Below are 27,159 nucleotides of genomic sequence, written 5' to 3'. Positions count from 1 at the left end.
ACTGTCGTACATAATGCCAGGCCTGTACGTGTACAATGTTTTTTTTTACTTTTTATCTGCAGGATCATTTAGTTTAATCGAGCTTTGGCCATAGTCCAACTAAGAAAGACAATCGGACAACTTGCTAGTCTGAATACTGACTCATAGGTGGCGCTGTATCTCTCTATAGTGCTTATTGAATCTGTTCCCTGTTGACCTTTACGTAACAGAAAAACAAACGGGGAACAGGTAGATCGTGCTGTGGTTCTCTGTTTCGTACCTGCTCTACATCGTGGTTGCTGTGTCGTCATTTTTATGGATTTAGTCTTTTCTGGATTTTTAGGTCGTACCAGATAAATCACAATCCCTCACCTTCCATTTTTTCAAGATCTGAATCCTATATCTGCCGCTGATGTCGGGGTTTAGAACATGGTCTGTGAACCAGTCTGTGAATAAAGTCAACATCAGCTCCAGATTAAATAAACCAGGCTTATCTAAGTGACTCACTGCTTAAAATAAAAAAATAAAATAAAATAAAATAAAAGCGTGCTACTGGTGAGATAAGAAATTCCACAGAAAACAAAAGGAACATGTTAAAAGTAGGTTTATTCAAAAGAAGATTCAGGTGAAGAACAGGGTAATCATTTTTGTAACTTTTTCTCATGATAATAACAGCGGTCATCTCTCAGAGACCCACAAACCAGAGATTTAGACCCATCATACTCATCAAAGTCATTTTTAAACAGTTTCTCAGTGTGTGATTTTATGTAAGTTCAGATTTGATGATTTAAATCTGCTCATGCTCTATGGCTCCCCTGTGATTCCAGGAAACGCAGTTGTTTCAGGAGACAGAAGATATCTCAAGATGCACATTTTCAATCATTTTTCTTCCCTCTACCAAAATATTCTGTTGGTAAAAGCACACAAGGAATAACAGACAGGGCTGGAGGCTTTGTCCAAATGACCAACTTTAAACAAAACAAAACAAAAAAAGCTTAAATTATTTATTATGTAACACTTTTATTCATACAAAACAACAGAATATATAAAGAAAATGTCACTCTCATGCCCGGGAGTTCCACTATTGCTCTAAAACATTTTGCATTAGTTGAGGAAAAATGGCATGTTAAAAAATTCAAATAAAGTCAAAGGAAAAACACGTGTTTCACACAACCTTACACTCCCTTTGTCCTGTTCTGGCTTCATAAACTATTCTGTAAAATAAAAATAAAATGCAGAACCACTAAAAGTGTCCTCCCCTATACATTGGGCTAAAAGCTACAAACATAAATAACAAAAGCACATTTGTTTTGGCTTTTACATTACACAGCTTCAAGAGTCAATCCAGTGTCCACTTTTCCTTATTTGATTCAGAAGATAAAAACAAAAAAATAACAACGAGAACAACGTTGTTGACAGTAAAGAGAGAGGACTGAGACCAGAGGGGGTGAAAAACTCCTGCGTGAGTGCACGCCTGTTGTTTCATTGCTCCGGCAGAGCTCGCTGGAGACTTGTTTTGCCTCCCGTTGAGAGGCGCATGTAACATGTCTGTGTTAGGTTCCTCCTGCAGGGGGAGCTGTGTGCCACTGGGTGAGTGCGAGGAGCGGCGATGAGTCCAGGTGAGTCGACGGTGGGGTCCTTTTTTTTAGTCTGTAAAGTCTCTCCTCACTGCAGGAAGGAACAGCTAGGTTTGGGAAAAGCCATGGTCACGTCACCGACAGACATCACAAACGCAGTCAAGCTCGACTCAGACACCCCTGCTGGTTTTTAGGTGGTTCGTTCCTCGCCGTCAGTCTCCTGCTTGGTCCTGCGCAGGTTGCTCTTCATCTTGACAAACTCAGGGGTGTTTTCCTGCTCCTCCTCCATCTTCTGTTGCTCCAGGTCCAGCTGCAAATTCAAATTATAGAGAATGAATCCATTATTGTTGTCACTGACTGGTCAACTTCCCAATCTACACACATTTCTCACAAGCACCAGTACAGGATAAATATATATATAAATATAATCAGATAATAGATGAATATTGCTCATGTGATCCTGAACGCCTGCAAGACTTAAAGGTCACATAGAGTGGTCCTGTTGCACATATATGTTAGTTATGGAGGTCTACTTACATACATTAACTTGTTTTTATGGTCAAAAACCTCCCAGTTGCTGTAAATGAGCCGATATAAATGTCTCCTTACTGATGATGTCCTCACCCGCGATATTTCAGACATAAATCTCACACCCAGAAGACAGAGTGTGTTGTGATTGGCCAGCCAGCGTAGAGCCTTCCCAACTGTCTTGTGATTGGCCAGTACCCAGAAGTGACATAATCAGCACACCGGCTCTCAGAAGCACAGTTCCCCCCTCTGGAACGGTGGATGCACTGCTACTCATTATCAAAACATTGTTTTAAAAATGTTTAAAAATAGCTTCTTCACGACTCCCCGCCGCAATCCCTTTTATGACTTTGACCCGGAGTCAGACCCAGAGTCAGAAGACACTGTCGCTCGTGAAACACCTCCGCAGCGGACGTTATTCTTCTTCTGCGGTTCAATGTACGCAACCGGATGTGCCCGGACTAGTGCCCGGAGCAGGAGGATCTGTTGTTCAGGAGAAATGCTGGTTACGTAACCGGACCGGGTTTTCGGTTCAAGATCTCACTGAGTCAGGGTCAAAAACAATGTTTTGATAATGAGTATCAGTGCATCCACCATTCCAGAGGGGGGAGCTGCGCTTCTGTGAGCGGGTGTGCTGAATAGTACTGGCCAATCACAAGACTCTGTCTTCTGGGGGTCAGAGTTCACTCTGAAATAAAGTGACTCAGGAACAGTGATTTCAATCGGCTCGTTTACAGCAACTAGGAGGTTTTTGACCATAAAAACAAGTTAATGTATGTAAGTAGACCTCCATAACTAACATATATGTGCAACAGGACCACTCTATGTGAGCTTTAACAAAGAAGTTTCAAGGGACCTGGTTTGACAGGTTGACGCCAACTAATTTGATAATCGATTACTCAAATGTTTCTGTTGAATGATTAAAACATGTTCTGGACAAAACAAGACATTTGAGAACATCATCATTCCCAGATTTTGGGAAACACTTATCTACATTTTATTTTTAACATCTTCTGACATATTACTGACTAAACAAGTCAGAATGAATGAGAAAAAGTAAATTCTTTGTGTTTTTCTGTTTCAAATGAATGGAAACCTTGTCTGAGTGTGATCAGAACTACAGTATGAAAGAAGATAGTGACCTAAAAATGTAGACATGGGAAAACAATAGTTGGGAATTGCTGACTCAGCATTCCAACTGTTGGAGTTAGCAAAAAAAAAAACACCCAACAAAGACCAGAAATCATGCATTTTTCAGTTTTGTTTTTGTTTGCTCAAATACAGTAAGAGTGTGTCTTTATATTTCTGCTGTCCATGATTTACCTGCTCTAGTTTCTGTTGTCTCTTCATGAGCTCTATCTCCAGGTCGCTCCTCTTCTTGTGCGCCTCCTGCTCCTCCTTCTGGGCCTTGAGAACTTGCTCCCTCTTCCGTTTCTCCAGCACCTTCTGGAGCTCGGGTTTATTCTGAGGAGCGAGACCCCTGTGAAGAACCAATCAGGGAAAACAGCATGTTAATACAGAGAAGCTTAATGAGCAGCTTACAGAAACACATGCTTCTAATAAAACCACTCAGAGGGGGACAGACTGTGTTCACATACATGTATAAAACACACCAGGACCCTGACCTTGTTCTGGGATCACACACTGATCTGTTTTACACATTCTGGATTAAACAGGTCAGTTTATGGGTTATGGGAAAAGTTCTGATTTTGAGCCAAACCGATTGTTCTTCATGTATTAATCTGCGTACACAATGTGATCGCAGCAAACCAGGACGTCTTGATCCCAAATCATTCAGAGTGGAATTTCTTTCACAATGGGCTGTATTGGACCAGGGTTTTCAGACTTGCATGTTTATATGACATCATTTTATTACAATGAGGCTTTGATTACAATTATTGGGAGCCAGAGTGAGTATTATGCAATAGTTTGGATTTGTGTTGCAAAACAAAAAAAAGTAGTTAAGTGTGAGCGTGGAGGTGCAAATGTTATTATGCAATGCTCCAAACTCCTCCAGATGATGAGAGTGAAAGAAAGACAGAGGAGCTGAGGATGAAGTTAGTACTTAAGACAGAGACAGTCAGCGATAAAAGGCAGAACGCACTAAAGAGTGCAGCCTGTGAAGGATTAGTGGCAGCAGGAAAGTGACCGAGAGTGTCTTTGGTCTGAAACTCAATTTCTACGACTTTTATCATTTCAATTATAGTGCAGCTCATCAACATGACTCAACTTCACCTTATAGTTGAGGGCTTTTACCTTAAAAGATGAACAAGCTGCATCACACACACAAGAAAAACAGTGTGCCCACCTGACTGCAGTTCAGCAACAACGTCTTAATTAAATTCATTATTAAATCCAGGAGATTACATAACCAAGCCCACGGAGTTCCAAGAAGGGAGGGGGAGCCGATGTACAACAGTGTTATATAAAGTCACTGCTGCTTGTCCTGGTTGTTGACAGTGAGGGTCTTAAGAAGCTGCAACATAACTGAGCAGAAACAAAAACGGAGGAGGCTCAAGATCAGTGAGAGCAATAAGTCCAGGTCATAAAGCTGACATGAACACCCCGGACCATCCCACTCATGCCCCCTCCTACTGGGGCTGCATGCCCTCCAGCACACACAGAGGAATGTGGTGAACAAAGCCCACACGTCAACACCTCCACTGCTCTCATGCTTCACCAGGGCGGGTGAAATTCCTCTGTACTTGCGTGTGTGTGTGTAGCAAGGGTCAGTGAAACGCCCTCAGCTATAGACCGTTTTGTAATCTTCATTACATAACACTGCATCCATCCATGCATCCATCCACCCCATCGCTCCCCACTCTCCTCCCTGTGACTAATGCACCGTGTAGGCACAACTCTCCATCGTTTCAGTGCTCGACAGAACAGGAGGACAGGACAGAAACCAACAACAGGACATTACAGGACACAACAGGACAGGTTCATCCCCTTCAAAGTCCACTAGATTTATCTAATTTTTTATTTACATATTTTCACTACATGCGACTACTGCATTTTGTAGATATAAAAACATATATTTAAAGCGTTTTTAAATAAAATGTATTATCATTATTGCAAGGCCACATTTTGAATGGAAAATAACAATCATCTCTCCTCATCGTTTATTAATGCCTGGCCTGCATCGTGTCCGTCTTTGCCCGGTCTCACACAGAGGGTAACTGCTGTGATGTAACAGCTGCCATCAGCATGTGTTGTTTATGTTGCTATTTATAGCTCGGCCACAGGGCTGCAGCTTTTGGAAATGGAAGATATGAATATTGAGTGTGAAAGTGATCAGGATGCAAACAGATTCATACGATCCAGTCTAGACTTAAAAGGCTGTGTGGAAATTCCCTGCTGTATGAGCAGCCTTTACCCTGGATATGATCTTTACATAAGCAGTTTATGACACACTAATGTACACTGGGTTTATGTAATAGCTTCTATGAAATGTTTACATCCTGACACTGCTGTCGATGATGTTGGAGGGAGCAGTGAAGTCAGTCTGTGTGCAGATAAACTGAGCTATGCCATTTTCATTTACTGTCCTCCTTTCAGAATGGAAACAGTGTGTGTGACACTGCTCCACTAGGTCCCATGTGGTTTTGATTATCGTCTCAGTTTGACCTGGATTTCAGCCATTTGTTGTTGCTTTCTTTCTTTGTTTGTTTGTTTTGTTTAATCAGAAAATGTGGTATTTGTTTCTGTGTTTTGGTTTCCTGACCTCTTCTGGTTCATGAGCAGCTCTCTGTGCAGGTCCTGGTGGTTTCGGGAGCTCTTCACCGGGTTGATCAGCTTTTTGGGTTTGATGAGCTCATCACAGTCTCCCTCCAGATAGTCTGGCTCTGCCATGACACTCCTCCCTGGTGACAGTGATAGACCAGGGTCACAGGGATCTGCATCAACAGAAACAAAAGAAAATAAAGCAACTTCGTTTACTATGAGAAGGGTCAGGAATCAGGATTATGGTATTAAGAAAACATGCAATATATGTGATAATGTTGAACGTAACGTAAAGACAATAACTGGTGGGAGAGGAAGAATGGGAGGATGGGACTGAGGAGTTGAGAGGCAACTTTGAGAAAGAGAGGAAGAATCCAGAAGGATTAAGGAATGAGGACAAAGGAGAACTTTGATTAAGAGACTTATGAGAAGAACTGTGAGAGAGAACTTTGAACAGTGGAGGGCAGCATTACTCCTCTCAGTGTAAATCCTGCCTGAAGTTATTGGAAGAAAAGGAAGAAGAGGAGGAGATTTAAGTCAAGTGTGCTCAGCCCACATTCATCTACTGCTTTATCATACCACTGACACAGGGTGATGGTGGGGTCACACCGTGGACAGGGTGCCAGTCCATCGCAAGGCAAACGCACACAGATACGAACAAGAATTCACGCTCACATTCACTCCTACGCTTTTAGTAGTGTCACATTAACCTCTGCATATTTTTGGACTGTGGAAGGAAACTTGAGAACACGGAGAAAACACACGCACACACATCTAATCTACATTTAAACGCAGGACAATTCTAACATATTTATAGTCTTACCCTCTGCAATATGCACACACTTTCTATAAATTATGCAGCCCTTTGCACACATTGTCCCTGCGACCTTTAACAAATTGAATGGATGGATGAGTTCAGATGTTGCTCCTGCTCAGGGACAACAGACGATAATGAAACCATGAAGCTGCTAATTGTCCCATCAACTAAAATAATAATGAACAGATGCAGCAAGTAAAGACTTGTATCTGTCTATTTGGAGACAGAAGTCTCAGCAGGTTTTTTCTTTTCCCCCTGATGATGAGCATCTGAACACTGATTCTCAGGCATCAGACTTACATAATTGTTCCACACTGACTGAATATCAGGGAACAGTTCGTCCTCATGTCAGACCAAAACAACAACAACAACAATGAAACGATTAATCAGAACCACATTGAAACAACCTCAATAAACACATATTTCAGAAGTTACTCAGGACCTTTACCTACAACACACACATGCTTTGAGTAAAGTGACTCATTTTAAAGCAGCACATTACAAAGAACCCTGAACATTAACTGTGATTTACAGTTTCCTTAATAAAAACAAGGTGAATTACTTTTATTTCAGCTACCATAAGTGCTCATTTTTACTTAAATTGAATGCAAAAATGCGCATACCGCGCATGTACTAAAACAGCCAAGTAATTCACTTTTAACGGCTGTTAAAAATACAACGACACTCAGTCTCAGCACAGAACTCACCCTTCAGATGAGGAAACACGGGGAATCTGAACATTGTCGTCATCGCTGCTGTTTGACAGGGAAATGCTTTTTCTTGGAAAAGCCTTTGACAACGTGCTGCCGTCTCACATAAGGAGAGGAGTTCTGCACATCTGTCTGTCTTCTGCTGAGCTGCTCGCAGTTCAAAGTCAGTTTAATAGCTCTCTCTCTCTCTCTCTCTCTCCCCCTCTGCTCCCTCCCACTCTCGCTCAACACACATCTCTGAGTGGAGCTGTTATGTAAAAACTGTGTCTCATCCTCAAAGATTCTGAATTGACTGAGAACTATTGCACAAATTGTTGTTTTTATTTGTATCGACATGCCTGAAAATATTGTGATTTTTAATTATTGTGACCAAGGAATGGGAATCGTGCTGTGAGATTCTGGTGATGGGGGGGTCAGTTGTAGAGCTCGAGAAGGTTGTGGGTTCGATTCTCAGCTCAGCAAGTCACCAAAGCCCATATGTGAATGAGTATTTAAGAAGTGTGACAGAAAAGTGCAAAGAGGGAAAACATTTATAGTCAAATGTTCACTATTGCTAACAAAGTAGTTACCATCATTTCCTGTGGTACATATCTTTTAAAAAAAATATTCAACTGCAATTATTACAGATACTGTGACTGCAATTCAATGTATGTGGTTTTTTTTATAATCAATTTATTATGACGAATGTGCCCTCAGCATCAAAACAACAGTAGACAGCAAAGGGGGGTCAGTGTAATGATGGTAAGAAACCACAAGGGGTCGTCTTTCTCACACTCCAGGAACTAAACCATGTGAGTTGCATAACAAAGGAGCAAAAAAAAGTAAACAAGGTTTGTTTTGCTGCAGAACAAAGACACAGGAATGACACAAAAATACATGGAATGAATATAATGAAACAACTGATTAAAACATGGCTTTGTCAAGTTGATTGAATGGGTTGAATGAGTGTGTGTGTGTGAGAGATGCCATTTCTCTTGTGTTATTTTAAGATTTTAACCATATATTATATATAAATATATATTCATATACTGGTAGATAATAGATGGATGGATGAGTAAAACAGTGCCCTGTGTGTCATTGTGTCATATGAACTGGCAATAAATTATCTTGAATCTTAAAAGTACACACAAAAAATAATCTCTTCTAATCCCAGATTAGACACATTTAATCTGTCCATTATTCTTAGTGTATTGTTTGTTGAAGAAAATGTTGAGCAGTGTTTCCCAATCTTCATGATGATGTTGTTTTCAAATTCGTTTACAAACTTTTATTATTCAGTTATAATGATTTCTTGTTATATGGATCAAATATATAGAATATGTTCACATTTAATATGTGATTTTAATAATTAAGAAAAAAAAACACCTTCACTTGTTAATCAATAACCAAAAAGTAGTTTGATTGATTTACTAAATAGATGAATCACTGCAGCCCCAGTCACATTGTTTAGTTTTTATTTCAGCAACTTGTGAACACAAATCTGAATCTATGTGTAGAGGTGGGCAATATCGTGATCGTTGTGTTTAAGATATGCAAACTGACATTATCTATATATTATTATTATTAAAACTTAAAACTTTGCAAAAACCGATGAAACATGCACTAAAACTCCACACATTGCCTGAATGCATGCAGCAGTGAGCAGGATTCAGTGTCACATGACCACTAGTGGGCCTATGAGCATCACATGACCTCTCGCTGGCATTGTAGCACTGTAGTTCAGTTATAAGTCTTTGATTTTCTTTAAACTTAAACATTCAAGAGTTGTTTTCCTGAAACATTGTGTCCATTGATATAACGTGTAAACAACAATTATTGACTGAAACAAATAAATTACATTTTTATTATAAGTATATGGACTATATAACAAATATTGCAATATAATTAAAAAAAAACTAGGTTCTAACTAGAGGAACATGCTGTAACACAGCAGTCATGACACAGTGACGGTGTGTGTGTCTGTGTGTGAAGGCGGTAAACGGGGTCCACACACACGTGCTGAGCACATCAAAGGCAGGGCTGTGCTCATGGCGGAAGCTGGGGTGGGGGTGATGGGTGGGGGGGGGTAGAGAGACTCACAGACCGCCAGTGTTGTCAAAGTGTCCGTTAGTTTAACACATCTGCTCAGACTTCCGCTGCGCCCCGAGGGAGAGAGGAAGTGACATAGGGAGTTCAAAAGACACGTGCAACCTCAAATTGGAGCCCTAGTTATAGTCAGTCTTAACACTGGTAGTTTGGCTTTACAATTATTCTGCTTTTACACACACACACGTCTATATACATGTATACACATATATATACACATGTATACACATATATATACACACATGTATACACACATGTATACACATATATATACACATGTATACACATATATATACACACATGTATACACATATATATACACATGTATATGCATTTATACACATATATGTATATATACACACGTCTATACAATATATACGCATATATATGTATATACACACACGTCTATATACATGTATACACATGTATACTCATATATATATACACATGTATACACATATATATACATGTCTATACAATATACACATATACGTCTATACATGTATATATGTGTATACATGTATACGTATTTATACACATATGTATATATACACATGTCTATACAATATATACACATGTATATGTATATACATGTACAGTATATATGTGTATATACATATATAACTATATATACATATATACCTATATGCTCATACTGTATATACGTATATACGTATATATATATATATATATACGTATATATATATATATACGTATATATATATATATATATATATACGTATATATATATATATACGTATATATATATATATATATATATATATATACGTATATATATATATATACGTATATATATATATATACGTATATATATATATATACGTATATATATATATATATATATACGTATATATATATATATATATATATATATATATATATATATATATATATACGTATATATATACGTATATATATATATATACGTATATATATATATATATATATATATATATATATATATATATATACACACACACACACACACACACATATATATATATATATATATGTATATATGGAATAAGGTCCTGTGGACTGGTGCTTAACTCTGCATGGAGACATACTAACTGCCTTGTGTTCCAGGAATCTTATTAAATCTGGTTTGTTTATTGGTTTTGAAGACGACTTGCCCTCACAGCAGAGACACAAACAAACACACACACTTATACATACATTTACAGACAATGAGACTCCAAAAGACCTGACAGGGTGCCTCATTTGAAGAATTCAATATGTCAAAGGATATAACAAGAAGCTTGGTAAAAACAATGGAAAAGAAAGGAGAAAAAGTGGGTCAGACGAGAATCCAGTAAAAGCAGAAAGACCGCTGGTTAAAAAAAAAAGGACTTTCCTCTGTTCACTCTCTTCCCGTCATCCTCATGTGACTGTGAGCTCATCTCATGGGAAATGTCACATTGTTGAATCAGCAGGCTTATACATATAAAAGCCAGAATAAGATTTTGTGTAAACAAAATAAAGAAATCCAAATTGAATTTTCACTTATTAATCATACTGTATCTGCATTGCCTGCATTGCATTTTCTTATCTGAAAAGAAAAGAAAATGCTCACAAGCAGTAAGTATACTGTGTGACTGTGGCTACTAGGGCTGCAACGATTAGTCTACTACAAAAATTTGTTGGCGCTAAAATTTAAGATTTGACGCATCGTGTTATTGTTGTTGTAAATCACACACCGGCCGCTTCACAAACAAACATGGTCAAACACACACTCGAGCTATCCAGAACTAGCCACAGGAAGTTCTGGGGGCAGTATTGCTCGCTGTTTACATCACGCAAGGAAGCAGAGAAGAAGAACGCACTAATTATGGCGGAAACAGACAAAGAGTCTCGAAAACTCCGACCCAAAGTTTCCAAAGTTTGGGACCATTTCACAGAAAATAAACCAGCGAAACACGTTAAATGCAATCTCTGTGAAGCGCAACTCTCATTCCATGGTAGCACTAAGGTGATGCACAAACGCCATAAAGCCGACACCCCGGAGCCCCTGTATCATCACGTACTGCAGAGAAGTGAGTTCACAAATAACGTTGATACCTTGTAGATATTTTTAAAATCTCATGCTCATTTATTAATTAACCATCAGACTATGATGCAAGTACATGATCCGATATTTAAACAGATAAGAAATCTGTGATCATTTGTTTCAGGTATTTAACTTCGATAAGCAGACACTGTTTTTGTTTCCCTGCCTGCAGTTTTACAGTTTTCATCCTTGCTGCTCTTACTGCAGTAGGGTTACCGTCTGCTCAGCATGAAACAACAAAACAAACTGTTTTTTACTGACAAGAAGCACATATGTAGTGTTTATCTCTGAAATTTGGAAAACAGACCTACAACACTATGAATATTGGATGTAAAGCTAGAGTTGGCAAGTCTGGAAAAGATGGAAATGCTGCATTCTATTAAAGAGCAAGTAAACCATTTTTTCAGGTTAAAATGAGTGAATGTGGTCATCTGGTAATATTATTCACTGATCCAGGGCGAACTTTCAATTCTAATTCTGCTCTGTTTGTTGTGTTTACAACATTTACAGTGTATTTCTGTGCAAGAAGAACCCCCAAAAAACTAGGGCTGTAAAGTCAAAGTCGACTGGTCGACTAATTGGTCGACACGCTCTGGCTCGACCAAAATTGTGACTGGTCGACTAAATTTTTTTGTCAAAAATGTGGCAGCATTTTTCAAAAGTAGATGACAAAGGTAAAAAAGTGGAACACAAACTTTGCAAGCAACAGTTTGCTTTTCACAGCTCTACTACAAACATGACATATCATTTAAAAACGCTAAGCTCAGATTGCTCTGTCCGTTTTGAGTATGAACATATCAGAACTCTTTTCAAAATAAAAGAGCGGCACTCACAAAGTACCCCCCGTCGATTAGTCGATTTTTGGTCGAAATTTCAGGGCTTTAGTCGACCAAGAGTTAACTGTTGAGGAACACAGAGCGAGACAGAACATAGAAGCTAAGCTTCACGGCTGAGACACAAGCAGACCGCGGGACGCTGCCACTGTTGCGGGCAGGTGCGCCTGCAGCTAAAACATTGAAATATGCTAATAATTCTGATATGTTCATACTCAAAACGGACAGAGCATCCTTAGCTTAGCGTTTTTAAATGATATGCCACGTTAGTAGTAGAGCTGTGAAAGGCAAACTGTTGCTTGCAAAGTTTGCGTTTCACTTTTTTACCGTCATCTACTTTTGAAAAATGCTGCCACACTGCTGATGTCTTTGACATGGATGAGACAGGAGGACTGACTGTAGCCTGGGACTTAAATGTCACATCTGCACAAAATAGTAACAACAACTGAGTTAGGCTAATTAATGTAGACCTGTAGACAATGTGGACCTATGACAGAACTTTGTGGAGCAGACAAAAAAGTGTGGATTTTCCTTAACAGTTTTACAGAACTTTGTCAAAGTCCCTCCTGTGTGAAAGCACCTATTATTATGGCGAATTGGCAACCTCTTCACAAAATAATCTATGCAATAAAAAGCCCTCTAAGTGGTGGGGAGCACAAATGGGCAGAAAGAGTAATGATATTGGACAGAGAGGGAGTACAGTAACTGGCCATTATCAGTACTCATCTTTTAGTTCAATGGTAAGAAGCAGACAAATAATACTATGAATTACAAACAAGTGGTTTGTTACTGGAACAGAAGTAAGACCGACTGAAGAGCTAATGACATATGTTTTCTATGAACAAAACATGGGGAACTAAATGCTGTATAATGACAAGGTTCAGCCTCGTCGTCTGTCATGAGTGTCCCTCTTCCTGCTGCAGCCTGGATGAGACAGAAAACGTAGGCGAGGACAGAGGGCAGCTGGTGGCCTGATTCACCAACTGACCCCCCCCCCCCCCCCCACCGCCACAACCCCCACCCCTCCATCTCCCTCCAGGATACAGACACAAACGCACGGGCAGACCATCCTGGAGCTCTGCACATGGGCGGGGTTTGGCCGGTCAACTGTCTCGTGCTGGCTGTGAAGACATGGCGTACCACACCCACTCCAGAGTCAACCTCTCTCGCTAGGATACAGTTTCCCCAATATCCAGCACAAACATGCACTGGGAACAGGTTTACAGAGGAAATTCCACAGATCAGCATTTCAGAATACATCAGATAAACATGACTCAACTTGTGTTTTGTTTTTTTGCTACTGGTGGTTCTCTTTGGTTAGTGAGCAGCCTGCGTGACCGCGGACAACAGACCACAACCACGTTTAGTATATTTTCTTGATATTGGCTGCAGTTCTAAAGAACTGACGATTCATTGAATAAAAATACTTGAAAAATTCTTGAAATTCAATTTGCCATCTGCTCTCTTGCGCTGATAGCTCCTCCCTGTCCCATTTACCTCCATTTCATTTGCTCAGTTTCCTTCTTTTTTTTTCTGTTTGTTGGCTTTATCCCGTCTATTCCGCTCACAGATGGGAGGTCCACCTCTCAGGGGAAATTGCGTCATCAATAACCCTAAAGCAACCCCCACACCCTATTCTCTCTCTCCACACACACTTTCCCCCCAATGCTAAGTATAATAATACAGACTGATCTGGGTGTGTGTCTCCTTGCCTTTCTGTTAATGAAGCGACCATTCAGCCACAACTAAAGGAGTCCTCAATTAAAACACACATATAGACAGGCTTTTTCCTGACAGCTGAGAGGAGCGAGTGAGAGCGGGGGAGTGTGTGTAAAAGAGAGGAAGCATGACAGAGAGAGAATGAGAGAAAAAGTGAAAGAGAAGCAGAGTTGGAGGTCTGGAAGTGACAATAAGCTGTGCACATACGCCTGTATTCTATCATTTTTAGTGATAGAAGTGCTATCCAATAAAATAACATTTTAACCCACTCACAGAAACTACAACTACAAATACACCATGGAGTCGCACTGTAGGTGAATGTGGAGCCAACTTCAACCGTGATGCGAGGAAGACGTTTCCCCGAAGCGAATGTCTGTCGAATATCCAACTTAAAGTTAACTTCACTGCTGTGTATAACCGATGCTTGAACACCGTGGTTTGTTTGTTGACAGTCCCAAAATAATCCCAGACTTCAACCAAATCGCCATTGTTTCTGTACTGTTCAGACAGCGCTCATCTCATACATACATATATATATATATACATATATATATATATATATATATATATATATATATATATATATATATATACATATATATATATATATACATATATATATATACATATATACATATATATATATATATACATATATACATATATATATATATATATATATATATATACATATATATATATATATATATACATATATATATATATATATATATATATATATATATATATATATATATATATATATATATATATATATATACACACACACATCTTTGAAATAATTTATAATATAAAATAGGTTTATAGTAATGTTTTTAGGTTGTAACGATTTGGGGTCAACTTTACCTTAGCAAGCCACGTTATCCAACCCTCGCAGCCACACAGGAACTTGGGTTGGAACGATACTTTAATTTTACGCTTCAACCTCAAAGAACCTGGTTTCTCAGCCCAAATTTGCTCTTGTCACAGTTTACATTGTGAATTGGGTCACATTGGTTTGTCATCTTTAAAAAGTGGGTCATCATTTAATAAGTTTTTAAAAACAAATTATTTCTGTGCAAGAAGAACCCCCAAAAAACTAGGGCTGTAAAGTCAATTATCTATTAACAAATTAATAGATGATCGAGATGAGTTTAGACAGAGGTAACAGTTGTGTCAGAGTGAGTGATTAACAAATGTAACCAGTTGAAATTAATCTTTTTTTTTTTTTTTAATCGCCTTTTTGTTCACATGAAATCAGCATTTTTGTGAGCACTGAAACACAATCTCAAAACGCCACTTGTGTGTTTTTATGTATACAACCAATACACTACTGTGAGCAATCAACAATGTCATAATCTCACAATCTCATCTCTTGCATTTGTTGTCATTTATCTTTGTCATCGTCATCTTCCTCATCTTGTGTTTCCAGATTATTTGGTTTGATTGCTTTTTAATTTTTATTTCCCTTCCTTAGTCTCCCTGCAAATGTGCACATTCCATATGCGGATGCGCAACGTCTTTTTCTCCGGTTCTGGTGTAGCAGTGCTACAGCATCATGTACAGGCCTGGCATATGTTCTACAGAATTTAGAGTGGGGTGACAACATTTACTGAAACAATGCAGAGTTTACTAAAAAAGTTTTCAAAACAACAAAGGAAGAGATTGTTTTGCTCTGTTTCCTTAGGCATAATAATCCATCTAACTTTAATTTGCATTTGCCTAAACAAAACTAAACCATGGGACAATCTGAAGAAAGACACAGAAAAGACACAAGAAAGACATCAAGTGATGGAGAAAATGGTTCCTCAGAAGTATGCTGGGGAGTTTGGGGGTTGAGGTCTGTTTTGTATTTCCTGCCTCAGACTCAGGGTCTGGGGCAAAGAGGAGCAGGGGAATTCTGAGGCCTCATCAAGTACTGTCCTCTATAGGCAGCTGCCCGACTCCCACAATACTATGATGATGTCACTAGGAAGGGTATGGGAACGTACAATCAGGGGGGTTTTAGGGTTCAGAAGCACACGTGCACGCAGAAAAGGAAATGGATAATATAACACATAAAGCATCATGTGAGAAAGACATGAGCTTAATGTGTGTGTTTGTGTGATGTTATTAAAGGCAGAACAGAGTGTTTCCATAGACCGTTATGACCCAGACTCATCACTACGCATGCCAGAAACATCTGAATTTCACTCCCTTGAACTTCCATATAGGTCCCGTAACTTGCACTGAAACAGCTGAAAACACTCTCCTCTTCTCTCCTGAGGACTGTTCTCGATGTAGATTTCCTCTGGAACCAGAACAATTAGACTGAACTTTAAAATAAGGAAGTAATAATCTGAAGTGTGAACATTGGACAAAGGCTAGTTGTTAACTGGACACAGACTACTCCACTTCTCAAAAAACAACAACAAATTCTCAGTACATTAAGGAAGCATTATAAAGGCAAAAATGTAATTTTGGCACCCACCGGAAAACCACAATGGCTGCATTTGGTGTTTGCAAATTAGCCTGACTGAGTCCACATCCAGCTCTTAAGAGTTCAACGCAGCAAGATATTCAGACCCGACAGTTCTTGGTAATATATCAATATTACATTTATATTGTGACATGAGACAAGATATTGTCTTATGCATGTTTCCATCATGGCACAGTTTGGCACAGTTCGGAACAGTAAAGCCCTGGGTCAGACATGCATTTCGACTGAGAACAGTACTTTACTTGGTAAGTAGGGTGTGCGCTGTTCCCGATGATGTCATCAGCGTGACATGGTCTGTGCAATGACATCGAACGTGACACAGCAAACAACAATTCAGGGGACAACAATGGAGGACATACAGAAGCTTGTTTGTTTCCTCCTCAGTTTATGGCTGTTTGTCTCAACAAGATGTTAAGCTTTGTATGAGAATAGACTGCGGGCATTGAAAAAACATTTAACATTTAAAAGTAAAATAAATCAACATAAATAAAAAAAAGTGGTAGAAGTAGAGTATCAATAAATCAATAAAGAAGTGGAGTAATAAGCATAAGTCACAGAAGTTGCATGTCATGCTTTAACTCCACGTGTGAACTCTCACGTCCACGTCGATGGTGGTGTGTGTTCCACACTGATGTGCAGTTTTGAAGCTGTGTGTTGTTAGCCCCGGGCTGAGGCAGATTACAGAATGAATGGGATGGATTGAAAAAAGCCCAGACACCACTTTGAGTCACGCTGTGGGAATGTGATGAACCTGCACACTGATTCTTGCTTTGGGCAGACAACAGCATAGTAGGGGCAGACAACAGCATAGTAGGGGCACACACACACACACACACACACACACACACACACACACACACACAAAGTGACCTATAATCATACAGCTTTGACATGATATACTTTATTGTCCTCTCAACGCAGCTTTTTTCAGGCTAAGTGTAGCTGCATCCATCAAAAGGGAATATATTTAAAAAGAAGGAACACGCAGAACACAAATTTGCATAGGCAATATTGCACTAAAGTCTGCAATACAGACAGACTCTTTTTCCTGCTCCGTTTGTCTCAACAAGATGTCAAACATTGTATGAGAATAGACTGTGGGTGTTTGCCTGGACTGGAATGGGATATTTACACTGATCAGCTGACCATACCATATCATTAAACTCTGGTACCCTCAAGGAAGGGTGCCAAAAACCAGCTTGGACTGGTAATTTTGCTACTATTCATAAAGAGAAAAACAAAAAAATGCATATTGTCCATTTTGGCCACTCCCAATGAAAATTGCATCAAACGGAGGAGGATTATGTTGGTGTGTTAATCCAACTCGGATCCAACTACGGCAGGGGTGTCAAACTCAAATACAGAGTGGGCCATAATTTAAAACTGAACAAAGCTGCGGGCCAAGGTTGAACAAATTAACCTTTTAATAGGGACCCAAACAAGTTTTGCATTGAATATTGAACAAGCAAGGCTTATATAACTTTATAGTAACATGCAAAATCAAGTTTCAAATAATAATAATAAAAAAATATCAATGGCATATCAAATAAAATTTAAATAAAAATTGAATGCACCCTAAATACAGGATAAGCGGTAGATAATGGATGGATAAAAATTTAATGCCTCTTTTCTATTTGCAGCCTTCTGAGGTAAATATCAAAATGAACTTTTTCCACAGGCTAATAATAAATTTGAAAATAAAATAACAATAATGAATGAATCAAACATTCAAGCCTTGAAGTAGCAAGAGAAAGTGCATGAATAAAATGTTAATTATTGCTCAGTTTGCTACACTGATTTGCTTTAACACTGAATATGGAACAAGCAACGCTTATATAACTTAAAAGTGCAAAATCAACTTTCAAAAAACAAACGAAAAAACATCAATGGCATATTAAATAAAATTTAAATAAAACATTTAATGCCTCTTTTCCATTTGCAGCCTTCTGAGGTAAATATCAACATTAACTTTTTCCACAAGCTAATAAATTTGAAAATAAAATAACAATGAATAAATCAACCATTCAGGCCTTTTTACTGCTCAGTTTGCGGCACAGTGATCTAATCGGATGTGCCCAAGACAGATACCTGGCATCTTTTCTTGGATGCTAGTTCGTAAATGTCGGGGTTCAGGCTTTGAGCTGAGGCAACCTTCATTATCGAACGAAGGTGTTCATCAGTCAGACGTATCCTGTGAGACGTTTTCGTCATCTTCATTGAGGAGAAAAGTTGCTCACATAGATAAGTGTATAATAATACCGGCGGGCCAGCTCTAATGTTAATTTGATATTGCCTCAAGGGCCAAATGAAATTACACGGCGGGCCAAATTTGGCCCGTGGGCCAGAGTTTGACACCCATGAACTACGGTGTTTACAGGTATTTTAAAAGTGCAGTTTTAGTTGGACAAACTCAATTCTATATTTTTTCCAAAGTGTTCTGCTACTTTTGTGCTAATCCACACATCTGGGTGAGGGCCTTGGCCATTTTGCAAACTTTTATGTGTCCTCAGTACTCTGACATTTGTGAAGCTCTGGTTCATGCTATAGCACGGCTTTGAGTGACACAAACATTTGGATTACAGAGACGTCTCTTTAATAAAAGTTACAATCAAAGTGCAGAAGCAAACTATATTCTGAACACCGGTTCAGGGTGATTGGTGGTGGGGGCAGTGTGGGGTCACACCTGTTAGTCAAACACAAAAGGCTGGTGTATACGGTCTCACAGCTGACACTGACACATGGTCCTGTATGTATATGTGTAGATCTTAAGAGAACAGTTGGCACTGACTGAGAGAGTTGAACTGCACGCACACACGTACAGCATCTCTAGACAGTCCTGCAAAGCAGACATTAAGCAAGAAGACAAATTACAGACAGACCGCGAACATGCATGTTTCATGTGGCTCCTCCCCAGTGACATGTAAACACAGGAGTACAGTATATACTGTACTCTCCACACACACACCATCCTTTTAAATGCAGCAATATCAGTCTCTTTGGTGGTGTAAAATCCAGATATCGTAAAAAAAGCCACAGTCTCTTAGTCTGCAAGTGTCAAGAGCTGTTCGGTCATGGGGTGTGGGGGGGGGTCTTTGTTATGGCTCTGCTGTCTGTTCCAGTTCCAGATACAAAGCCTTGTGCTTCACTGATGTTTGTCCCTGCATGGGGCTTGAGTCCCACCCTCCTTACTGTCTACTGGCTAAGCCCAGCTGGGAGCTCAAATCTCATTGGCTATAAAGGATTAATAAAGGATTTCCGGGGAGGACTGGGGAGGTTCTCCTTTGTTTACATGGTAGCAGAGAAAACCCCCAATAACAAATGCTACCTAGGCTAAAGAGACATTCGAGAGTTAGTGAGAGAGACACACACACAGGAGTGGAAGCTGATTGCAAGCACACGCACGCACACACAGATAATGAGGTAACCAGGGGCATCATGTACAAAGACTTGCGTTGATTTCCTACAGAAACTTGGCGTACGGCAAAACACAGAAACAGTCGTACGCACAAATACATTCAGATGTATCAAAGTGTGCGCACATGCAGAGGTGCCAAACTCCTCCCTGTCCACGCCCCCATTTAAATATGCAAATCAATTTAAATAGGACCCGCAATTCACCTATTTCATCAAATAACGCAATGAACGAAGGAAAGAAAAGGAGTTTCAGTCTGAGCAAGAGATTCTAGTGAATGAATGAAAACGCGCAGGGAGATTTTGTTTGGTACCACGTCAACAGGGATAAAAAAAAAAAAGACGTGTGGGAGCGTGTGAGTCTGTAAATGCCGTAGGATCCGAGCAGCGCACACACACACACACACACACACACACACACACACACACACACACACACACACACACACACACACACACACACACACACACACACACACACACACACACACACACACACACACACACACACACACACACACACACACACACACACACACACACACACACACACACACAGAGATTAAAAAGAAATGGTCAGATCTCAAGGTGGAGGTGAAGCGGAGGGTTTCTGTCCACCGTCGAAGTGTGACCGCAACAGGTCATACAATAATCTGCTCACAACACACACTTTGACTCATGTTTAATTTTTTTTTTCTCACAATAAATGAATGCAGAAGTGCGCCACGGCTGACATTTCCAACTTTACACCTGCTTTTACTGACATGGATACTGAACACAGGGACACAAACAGGGGCTTGTTAGAAAGCTCTGTAGCTCTAATTTCACCAGCAATTTCACCGAGTCCTGTGCACCTTCTCTTTATAAATCCCATCAAACGTAAAACTGAGCGCAGGTGAATGAGTACCACACCACGCCCTCGTTCCACCCACAAATTAATATACAAATGACTCTAAAACGCCCTCTCTGACGCCTCCTTCCTGAAGAACAATGACAAATGCGGCAGCAAAGAAATAAAATACAATAAAAAGATGGAAAGTGTGCGATCAACGCATCAATTTATGATATATAACTTTGAAAAACTTTACAACTTTAAGTTGTAAAGAGCTTAATATTGCAGCGTCTCCACCTGACAAGAGTTTGCAGAGCGCTCTGCAAATTCTCACGGCAGCTCGAGAGTTTGTGCTGCGGTCCGCACGGTTCCACGCCAAATACATTTTAAAAATGCCATCGTGTGCGTGAAAGCGAGCGTACGCTGTCTTTTTGTGCGTACGCACGGTTTATACATGAGGCCCCTGAAATTGAGCGTGGAAAAGGACGTATGCCACGTTTTTTTGTGCGTACGCAACCTTTGTACATGAGGCCCCAGGTATCCAAAAACAGGCCAAATGGGGATTCTTTATCCTCAATGTTTTATGCTCGACATGACACAAAATATACACTGGGTGCATATTTTTAGTCAGGATAGTAGGCAATCATAATCATGTGGTTTCATTGCACGATGGAAGTTTCCAAAAGCAGTATGGGTACATGGTACATGTTCTGGAAGTACCATCAACTTCAGGCTGGAAGAGAGAGACCAGAAATTCTGTTCTTCTTCAGTGGACAAAGTTATGTTCCTGTTTAGTTCCACTGGTCACGTCACATGTCGTGCATGTTGGTCATGTTGCCTGTACTTCATAGAAGCCAACATCTCTCCACACGTAAACTTTTAATCCAGGTTGTCCAGCCCTACTTTCAACCTAGCAGTGTCTTAAAATGCTTAATTCGGTTTGCATAATATTTTGAGAGAATCGCGTTGAGTCGGAAAATAGATTATTTCTCCCACCTCTATTCCTGTTTGTATCATATATCTTGACAAAGATTTAAAAAGAACTTAATCCAATTCATGCATCTCAGTCTCAGACTCTCTATCTCTGAATCTAACAAGCATGGAGGAAAGCATCTAGAGTCTATGCGTGTCATCCGTCCTACACAATGTGGTCAGCGCCGTAATGGTTCTTTATTGTGATTGAAGCTCCAGCATTACAGCAGGAAAATCGATGGGCTTCATTGAGAGTCCCTTAAGGTGTGTCTGTGTTTGTTTTAGTCTTTTTTGGTAAGCATCCATATATTTATACATCTTATCTCTCTAAATCAACACTAAGCCGTTGGCCTCTGCACGTCTGACTCGATTCTTCATCCCATAAAAACCCCACCACTGCAGCTCTCTCTCTCTCTCTCTCTCTCTCTCTCTCTCTCGCTCTCTCTCTCTCTCTCTCTCTCTCTCAGAATACCTGAAATGTGACATCATAATCTGGAAACCATAGTAACAAAACCACAACAGAATAGAAACAAAATTCTGTGTGCTGTCGTTGGATCCTGTGATTGCATCACTTGTGTTTGCATTGCGTCATAAGATTAAGGTCTGTGAGAAAATGAAAAGACAGATTGTAAAAACAAAGCTATCTAACACATTTTTGTTGAATCATGTAAACAAAAGCCCAGCTTTCCTCTTAAGATGCACTTATCCGTTGTTATGTAACCGGAGGGCTGGGAAAAGATTCAACAGGACGTAATATATAATCAAATGTAAACTATAGGGGTGTCACGATTCTCCAAATCCTTGATTTGATTTTGATTGTAAGGTCATGATTCGATTCTCAATCTTTTCTCTCTCTCTTTGAGTGCTCATGGGTCTGCCATTTTTACTAGACTAGACACAAACTAGACTCGACTTGTCTAGTTTAGTGCCTGTGTTGATGGAGTCGTTTTCATAGTTACGTTCTACGTCTTTATGACGCATGTGGAGATGTCAATGCTACAAATGCATAGTTTACACACCGTTGTTTTTCTTGTCGACAAGGAGAAAGCTATCAAAATGGAACTCGAAGCTAGGAGTTAGCCATTGGTAACAATACCAGCCAAAACCAACCTCTACACACACAAACAGCGTAGCAACATGTCTACGGATAGAAAATTGCATGTATGACTGTGAAACAAATACTAAAGAACGCTATTAATGGTGAAAGAAGCAGTGTTTGTATGGAAGTAGCCATCAAGGAATCCAAAATTGAGCTACATAAGGTTGCTCTCAGTTGGAGTTGGAAAGCTATGTTCAAGAACTCCCTGTGACCTCTGAAATTCAGTTCCCTATTATGACAGGAATAAAGCCCAATTTATACCCCTGCGTAAAATGCTCTACATAGGTCACGTAGAGCTCTCTTTTTTAAGTGTCTGTCACTCCGTCAAGGGACAATGGAGACTGCAAGGGCTGCGATTGGTCCTCAGGACAGGCCGAGCTCACGCTGCTCTGTGCCGGCTCACAGTGCGCACCGAGCGTCCATAGAGGCGGAGCTGATCACCGCCGACAACGTCGCTGCCAAACTATGAATACGTCATATCTTAATACACACAGCACATGTTTAGACTCTAAATGGCCAATTTCTCGCCTCAAAATGAGAAATGGCCATTGTTTCAATGTTATTCAGCTGCAACAACAACAGTCTTTCTCTCTCGGACGCCATTGCTCACTGTAGCCAAACGCACAACAACCTTGTGTAGCAACCCCTACTGATCGGGCGGGTAATTGCAGTGCTTATCCGTCACCACGACAGAGAAGTATGAAGGCTCGAGGGGTCTCCATGCGTTGGATAAGGCATTACACAGTCGGAGAAGTATAATGTGGCCTTAAAGGTAATGCGAACAGAAATGATGTGGCCAATGAAGAAGTTGGCAGCAGAATCACGGTGGACAGCAGTGAAAAGAATGACACGACTCCAAATCTTCAGTTAGAAAGATATTGTTATGAATCATTATGATTATCTTTCAACGTGTCAATAACGACAAAATGATAAAGTAGTTATAGTGGGACAGTGATCACCAGTGATGTTATTGTGATGCTCATCCCTCCCAGAGAAACCTTACTCTTACTGGCTAATTATAGGGGAGAGACTTGAAAAACCTTTGCTGCAAAGACAGTTTTGACCAGGAATGAACAGTATGTGAGTGAAGCACTAATAACAATGACTCACACACATGCAGGCCTTAAGGTTCAGTGCATTTCTGCTGAGTAATAGCAATTGTGTGACCACAGACAGACAGAACAGCAGGGCTGTGGAAGATACTGCACTCAAAACAGTGCGGGCTGCCACTTACACCCTCCTGGACACATACCCAGACCTGACCCAGATACTTTGATTTACTTGAGGTCAGATTGAGTCCTTGAAATGATACAGGTGAAAAAAAAAAAACCAACAACAACAAAAAAAAAAACCACCAGAACCACTAATGGACATGTGCTGTTATAAAATGGAAACTCAAGACATTTCATTCACATATTTAAATTCCTTTGAGTGCGATAATAATGGAGCAGAGAGCATTTCTGTTCAAACACACACTCACGTACACACACACACACACACTTGCACACTCAGTGACAGCATCAGCCCTTACAAGAAACAGAAGACAGCATGAGACTGAGTAAGAGGAACAGAAGGGAGAAAGAGAGAGGAGGGAAGAAGGGGGTTCAAAGATCAGAAAACAGATGTAAATCATTTTGCAAACTCCGCTCCAAATGACTAACACATGTGGAAGAAACTTTCCCCTCCCACCTCACACACTCACACACACACACTCTTGAAAGCTCTGCACCGTACCATAAAACATACTCATTTGGGGCACCTGCTTTAGTCACTTCTCTCATCTGATAACCAAGACTGAGGCTCGGGACGCACAGTCCTGACAGTTGGCTGATGTCAAATGACAATAACCAACTGTGATGGAGCCTCAGACTGACGTGTCGGGGGAATAAAGTTGCACTCATACACACCTAATGGACTACAGCTGAGGAGTAGGGCTGTCGCGAGAATCGCAAGACCCAGAAATTCCCAGATATGCTAGTCAACATGCCTATGTGTCCATAGACAAGACACTTAACACCCATACGGACAAGAAACTAGCACATACATGACTTTGCTTACCAACAGATGGCAGTATTCTGTTTTGCCGCAAGACCTCTTTATTATGAACTTCGGAATTTATCATGAAAGATGGACAATTTAAACAGTGTCTGTGAAGATGATGTTGACATTAAAGTGTAGCATTTAGGAGAGAATGTTGGAAATGAACCCATGAATGTTTGTGTGAACGTATAATTGCTTTAAAAAGATGTTTGCTTTAGGTAAGGGCCCTGCAGCCATCTTGTGCCTACATGTCTCTACAGCTCAAACTGGTTTTTCCTATGTTGAAGTGGAAATGTGTTATGTGTCCTCCCACATTAAAGATCGTGCATAAACCAATGACAAAGACAGAGAAAACAGCCAAGACTGGGAGAATAGAGAGTTGTGAATGTTTACATTCTTTCTGGTATTTGAAGGCCACTGCAGTTCCCATGCACACTTGGGAGAAGTGAGTGCTAAATTTATTGCCATTTGCAGAGCCACCATTGGATGTCACCAATTCTTACACCGTGGATCTTTAACTATGGAAGACGGTTCGTAGGGCCCTTTGGTGTGCACCCTCTAGGTGACTATAGTCCTTTTTGCTTAATCATTTCTGTGTCTCTTCTCATTCTGATTGGCTGGAAATCATCAACTGTCATCGACAGATGGTGACACTGATTCAACACGCTGTCACAAGGGTTGACTAAGCTGCACACATCACCCCGACAAGGGACATGGACCGTCATGCACCACCTGATGACCCACCATTGGGGAGTGGTGCATTCCAGTGTCTACCACAGAAACCCACACACACACACACACCTGACTTCAACCTTCTATAGACACATACAGCCCAGTCTGTTTAATGTCTTGTTAAAGCTTGACAGAAAGAATAAGTCACTACGATAAATACCACAGTGAGTATGGTATCTTAGTTTTGAGAATGATAAACCAGTTGCAACATCATATGGAAAACACACACGCACACACAGTCTGGTTTACATGACTTCAGAGGTCATTACCTTGACTTACATTCATTTCCTGGAGAATTATTCTATCCTTAAACTATAACTACCGTAACCATACAGCATGCCTTCAACTTAAAATTTAATAATTTACATTATAGGTCCCCACAACATGAGTAATACCTGGAACACAGGCGTTATGACAGTTAGTGAAGTACGTGTGCCTGATGACAGCTCTGACTGGAGCCATGTGCTTGGACACAGAGGGCTTAAGTCATTGCTGTGCTATTTCTTTCACACACACACACACACACACACACACACACACACACACACACACACACACACACACACACACACACACACACACACACACACACACACACACACACACTGTAGAAACAGTTCATTCATAACGTATGGTCTTCTCTCATGCCGTTTGCCTCCTCGAGGGTAGAGATGGCATTATTGCTTGTGGACAGTTCCCAAAAACAAAGCAATATTTTGTTTAAATACACGAAAGACAAATGTGCGATTGTGTACAGCTTAAATGCGTGTGATATCACTTAGCCAAAACAACATTATTATTAATTAATTAATTAATTTTAAAGGACACAGATACACTAAAGGGTTAATAAACAGTAGTTTTCTATTATTGTTCACAGAAAAAAAAAAAGTGTAAAGTGTCAGTGAACGCACCACTGGTACAAAGTGAACGCATCCTAACTGTCCCAGCGTTGGCTGCTGCACAACAAGCACAACGTGTTGTGTTCTCTACGGCGCTGTCGCTACGGTCATGCGTACAACAACAAAAGGAGACAATGAAACAAGAGTTTGTGTCCAGCAATCTCATCACCTTTCTCTTCCCCACTCAGTCTTCCCGTCTTTCTCGGCCTTTTCTCTCCCCTGAACCCCGCTGTTTCTTCAGTGGACGGGGTCAGCCTCAGTTCAAAGAAACGTGCTGCCGCTGCTTTTGTTAGTGCGCTCATGAAACACGTACAAAAAGCAGCCCCGCACACGGACACACACGAACACACACCTACCTCAAAGTCGACTTCTCCAGCTGAACTTGCTTAATTCTTCCGTGGACGCCCGGTTTCAGGCCACATCAGCGCGTGTCCGCGTCACTTGTTTCGGTTAAGGTGTGTCTGTCTGAGCGACTCCCCGCTTTTTGGACACACTTCAATACGAGCTCCACAAACACACACGCACTCAGACGGGACCCATAGAAAATGTAAATTTAAGCTGGGTGGGAGGGATGGAGTGACGTCACCCACGGGGCTCCTCCCCCTCCTCTTTCTTCATCCGTGCCCACTGAAGTAGATGTGGGGAGTCCTCGAGCT

At 40.3% G+C, this 27,159-nt stretch overlaps 1 protein-coding gene across 2 annotated transcripts; it reads right to left on the bottom strand.

Moving 5' to 3' along the window:
* Nucleotides 1-677: 677 nt before the first annotated feature.
* fam107b (family with sequence similarity 107 member B) lies at nt 678-26,975 on the bottom strand. 2 transcript variants are annotated; one of them, XM_083893547.1, is made up of 4 exons: nt 26,860-26,975; nt 5,809-5,980; nt 3,408-3,564; nt 678-1,866 (listed from the first exon to the last, which is right to left on the bottom strand). In XM_083893547.1, the coding sequence occupies exons 2-4, from the start codon at nt 5,934-5,936 to the stop codon at nt 1,747-1,749; spliced, it is 405 nt and encodes a 134-aa protein (XP_083749673.1). In that variant the 5' UTR covers nt 5,937-5,980; nt 26,860-26,975; the 3' UTR covers nt 678-1,746. The 2 variants fall into 2 exon arrangements, with proteins under 2 accessions (XP_083749673.1, XP_083749672.1); XM_083893546.1 differs by lacking the exon at nt 26,860-26,975 and adding an exon at nt 7,332-7,463.
* Between the last annotated feature and the right edge of the window lie 184 nt (nt 26,976-27,159).

Source organism: Microchirus variegatus, assembly GCF_963457635.1.
Source record: "Microchirus variegatus genome assembly, chromosome: 8".
Taxonomy (NCBI): domain Eukaryota; kingdom Metazoa; phylum Chordata; class Actinopteri; order Pleuronectiformes; family Soleidae; genus Microchirus; species Microchirus variegatus.
Note: the sequence above shows the minus strand (reverse complement) of the source record. Positions and strands in the feature narration are given on the sequence as shown.

Bases quoted from the DNA above. Each gene is read 5' to 3' on its own strand.
- fam107b (XM_083893546.1), bottom strand. From the start codon at position 7,374: ATGACGACAATGTTCAGATTCCCCGTGTTTCCTCATCTGAAGG. The intron at 5,981-7,331 runs GTGAGTTCTGTG...CTGTTGATGCAG, and splicing joins CGTGTTTCCTCATCTGAAGG to ATCCCTGTGACCCTGGTCTA. The intron at 1,867-3,407 runs GTAAATCATGGA...TTGAATTTGCAG, and splicing joins GACAACAGAAACTAGAGCAG to CTGGACCTGGAGCAACAGAA.